The 4,728-nt window shown below is 29.4% G+C and overlaps 1 protein-coding gene across 1 annotated transcript in view; it reads left to right on the top strand.

The window, feature by feature from the left end:
- The first annotated feature begins 1,281 nt into the window (after nucleotides 1-1,281).
- Nucleotides 1,282-4,728, top strand: part of LOC106689468 (cell division cycle 7-related protein kinase) — an 8,940-nt gene continuing 5,493 nt past the window's right edge. Inside the window, exons 1-3 of the mRNA XM_014434440.3 lie at nucleotides 1,282-1,440; nucleotides 2,092-2,151; nucleotides 4,409-4,616. Of these exons, the coding sequence (XP_014289926.1) occupies nucleotides 1,425-1,440; nucleotides 2,092-2,151; nucleotides 4,409-4,616 (284 nt within the window). The 5' untranslated portion in view covers nucleotides 1,282-1,424. The remainder of the gene's footprint in view (nucleotides 1,441-2,091; nucleotides 2,152-4,408; nucleotides 4,617-4,728) is intronic.

The raw sequence follows: 4,728 nt of genomic DNA, 5'->3' as shown, positions 1-4,728 counted from the left end.
TATGCCATATGAAATATGGGCTCGATTCTCTCGACCAAAAATACCCGGTAAGCGCTTAAAAAAAAATCACCACTTTACCCGCTCATGGAGAATCAGTGACATCGTTATAACTGCAACTGTATGATTGTTATAGTAATGATTGAACTGTCGCACTAGTTTTGGCGTGATAGTTGATAGTACAAGTAATGTCAGTAAAGCAACTGTCACGTTAACTATCGCATGTATACGTCTTGACAGTGAACTTATCGTACAGTTTTAGTTATTGCAGCAAAAGTAACTGCCACTACTTGGAGTAACTCTTTGATAGTTACTGTCAGGACAACATTTACTCCCGTGACAGAAACATCACGCTGGTTCTGGCGTGATAGTTCTTAGTACAAGTAATGTAAGCGGACTAACAGTCGCGTTAACTATCACGCTTAATTGTCATATGTATACGCTTTTACACTGAACTGTCATAACATATCAACTTACATAATGAACAAAAACATTGTTCTTACATATTTTCCCAGAAAACTAAAATTGTATCAACTCCTAGCCTTAAAAATAATCCATCCAGGATCAAAAAAAAAATATCTACCAGAGACCCTAAAAACAAATTTTCCCAGGAATTCCAAATTGTATCAGCCCAGGGCCCCAAACATAATCCGCCCGGGCCTCAAAAATGAATCACCACAGTCTCCAAAACAACTTTGCCCAAGAGCTTAAAATTGTATCAGGTCAGAACACCAAAAATAATCCACCTGAGACCACCCCTAAAACAAATCGCCCAATGCTCCAAATTATATCCACCACACACCTCAAAAATAACTTTTCCTCGGCTTGCTTCTATTTCTAAAGTTCAAAAAATCCGCCCCAGCCCCTAAATCTACACCCAGTCACAAATATAAATACGAATCGTGCCAAGAATTATCAAAAACAATTAATTATTGATTAGTTGGTTCTTATAGGTATCTAAGATACTAAGATAGGCCAATAAGTCACAAAAAAATGTATCTTATTTTGAGGTAATAACTTAAGGTAAAAAAAACTGATGTTTTTTAAAGGTATATAAGAAAGTTTATCTCTAGGTAGGAACTATTTAAAAAGCTTTTGTTAATACCACCATTAGTATAAAAGAAAATGAATTCATCCAATAACTATTTTATCAAGATTTTTTTTAATATCAACAATTAAGTAGTTATTGTCCGCCATTAATAATTAAAACAAAATATTTGTCAATGGAAGCAAGAACATTTTTGTTTCAAGTTTGAAAACAAAATGGGTAACACTGGTTCAACGTTCGTAAGTTCAGAAGGGGAGGTAGCTAGGGTAAACTCAGGGGGCATTATAACGGGCGGGAGTCTTGTATTAGCTCTCCCTGATGTTTTCATCGTTTCGTTTGAATTGTAGCTTTCGCCAACCATCTATAAAAGCAAATTAGAATGGGAACTGAACCAGGTTAGTAGTTATTTCTTTATTATATGAATAATTAGTTTATTTATTGATACTGTGACGTCGAATTTTTTTGATAGTTGTTACTCCGTGTTATTGTTATTGTTGTGTTAGTGTTACCTGGTACATAGATCGGAATTTTATTCTGCTATGCCAGTAATTTACCCGTGAGATAAGTGCAGGACTTCCTAATGTCTAGTTGCTTATTACTGGTTTGATTAAAGTTTATTAGTGGTCTTTTATTTATCCAAATAAAATTTTTATTCGTTCATTCAGTTTTGAATTTGCAGTAATTGATGATATTTGTAATCCTTTTTAACAGAACTATCAAACAAGAAACTGGTGTCGATATGAACAGTTAAATATTTATGTTGTAATCATAATAGGTCTCTTTCTTTTTTTTTAAATTGTTCTGTTGTTAGTATTATAGTAGCACTATTTTTGGATACTTATAAGGAGAATATAATATTAATTTTCTGATTTTAAAAGCATTAATACACATGAATGTGCACATTCGTACTCCAATGCACATATTGATACAGTTGGTTTCTTAAAATGTCAAAAATTTATCATATAAATCTTTTATATTGCTCTACAAGCTGCCCTTTTTTCCCTAATTGATTCATGTTGATTAATCTATTAAAAAAAATGTTATAGGGACAATGGCTACAATTACAAAAGATGAGAAAGGTACATTACACAAAAGGCAATCCTCAAGTATGTATGGCTAGTATTATATTACTTATATGATTATATCATGATATCAATTTGTAATTAATAATGTTAATTAAGGTGAAATATTAATATTAATTTATATGTTTTTACTGATTCAGAGACTTAAAAAAATATGAAAGGACAAAGCATTTATCCCAACTTCATTTCATTTGTATTATAGTGGAAGGTTCTTTTAGTTTGAACAAAATATCATTCTGTATGAACTACAAAAATAAAAATCTACATCATTAAATCTAACCTGTATTTGAACTGAAGGATTGAACACACAATCAGAATTTCTAGTATACCTAGCTCGTGTTTTCTTAAACATGAGAATCATAGTCTTTTTAAAGTGCTTACGTAAACTATTTCAATAAGCAACTAGCCTTTAAGTCATTTGGAATGTTGGCTAAAGACTATGTTTGTGTGGACAGGAAACAGTGCGTTGCCTTATGTTTCTTAAATATAACAATATTTTCAGCTGATTTTATCTGTTCGTTTTATTAAATTCCAAGTTCATTTCCTAAGTTCCTGAGAATAGAAAAGCTCTTTTATAAAAAATCGAGACAGTTTGTGTTATATTTTTGCTCTAACATATTAATGATTTCTGTAAATGTAGTTTTGTAAAGAACAATATTTTTTTGTTTAATACTTTACATGCTATACTGTAAAACGGTATAATTCTTCCATTGGAGGAGTGTGGGATTTATTTGTCTGTATAATTTTGAATTAAGTTTAATAATAATAACTAGGTACATGATATTTCAGTAATATTTTTCTAATTGATTGGTTTCTAAACTTGTTAAAAACTATTCCATTTTTATTGTTTTGTTTTTTTATCATGTGCCTAAATAAATTTAACATGCTGTTTCCAGTATTAATAACTCATGAGGGCAAAAAAAAAAATTGGTTCAAACCATATGGTTGTTCTTATAGGCCCTCGACTTTCACCCACAAGTAGTTCCTAAAATTTGTGTTGAATGTTCGGAAGTAGCAGAATGTAAAAAAGATATGTAAATACTTTGTTTTGAATTATTTACCTATCAATATGTATATATGATAAAGTTAATGGGACTTGGTAAAATACTTTCAGTTGTTTTTGTCCTTGGACATCAAACGGACATCCGATTAAAGCAAAATATTTACCGTTTTCATAATATCTAGTTTTATCTTTACCCCAATTGTCTGAAGTTTAAGAATCTTCAAGTTTTCATAGTTGTGTCAATACTGTAGAATCTCTGTTTCTCACTCATGTTTATCAATTTATAGAGAAGAAATAGTTGAACATGTACAAATAAATTAGTAAAATACACAACTTGTTAAGGCACATTGTAATAAGACTGAAACTGTTTTGTTCTCTCACTCGTAGCAGGATCACTATGTATTGTTTCAATTATACTGCAGATCTGAATTTGGCCTGAACAACCAGAAAAGTTAAATTTTTATGAATGTGCCAAATAGCAAAAGTGTAGGAACACCTGGTTAAATTTTAATAAGTAATCTTTTGTAGGAGCATTAATTGGTCTTAATTCCAGCGTTCATGTGTATTGAAAGTAAAAGCCTGAATTACCTTCCATTACTATTTCTGTTTACTTACATCATGTATACATTATCTAAGCTATTTCATGGGTCTATTTAAAAAAAAAATACATTTAATTATAATACCTAATTTCTTAAACAATTGTTATAAAAAATTAACTAATAGTTTCTATGCAGAATTTAATTAATTTATGAAAATATATTGTTTTTTATTTGCTATGGTATAGTGAAGATGATCATCTATGCTGTATTAATCTTTATTAAGAATTTTACTGTTTGAAATATGTTTTGGACCAATATACATTCTGCATTAGTATCCCTGAAAATGGGGGATGGAGTAATGGCTCTAAATGTATTTTAATCTGTAAAATTCTAATAATAAAAGTAACCCATCACAGAGGATGAAGTTCACTATAAGATAATATATTTAAATTTTACAGTCCTAAAGAAGAAACAATATAATATAAACATTTTAAAGATAATTATTTTTATTCTGAAATAAAATATATTTTTTATATGGCTTAAAGAAATGTGTAATTTCATGAAGTTCATGGCTTGTTTTTATAGATCTGTTCAAGTTTAATAATTAATTATATTTAATTTAAATATATTATTTATCATAATGCTCAAGTCCTTTTTATATTTTTTGAAAACTTTTTAAACAAAAATATATAAATCTTTTTTCTTTTTTTTTCATTTTATTTATGATTTGTATTTCTAGGTGACAAAATAGTTTCTTTGTTACACAAATTACCACAGTTGGGAGAAATTTTTGAACTTCATTACAAAGTTGGAGAAGGAACATTCAGTAATGTATACTTGGCCACTTTCCGTGAAGTTCCTAAAGCTAAGTTTGCTGTGAAGCATCTAATTCCTACTTGCCATCCGTCAAGAGTCATCAGAGAACTTAAATGCATGCAAGAAATTGGGTAAAAGCTTATTATATTTGGATATTAAAAACCAAAGTTTGTTATTTTTTTATTTATCTTTCTAGTTCTCCTATGTATATATATAAATAGCTGGAAATAATAAATTATATAT

Source organism: Halyomorpha halys, unplaced genomic scaffold, assembly GCF_000696795.3.
Source record: "Halyomorpha halys isolate HHAL.00 unplaced genomic scaffold, Hhal_1.1 Scaffold1368.1, whole genome shotgun sequence".
NCBI lineage: Eukaryota > Metazoa > Arthropoda > Insecta > Hemiptera > Pentatomidae > Halyomorpha > Halyomorpha halys.
This window is presented reverse-complemented; position numbering and strand designations above follow the sequence as displayed.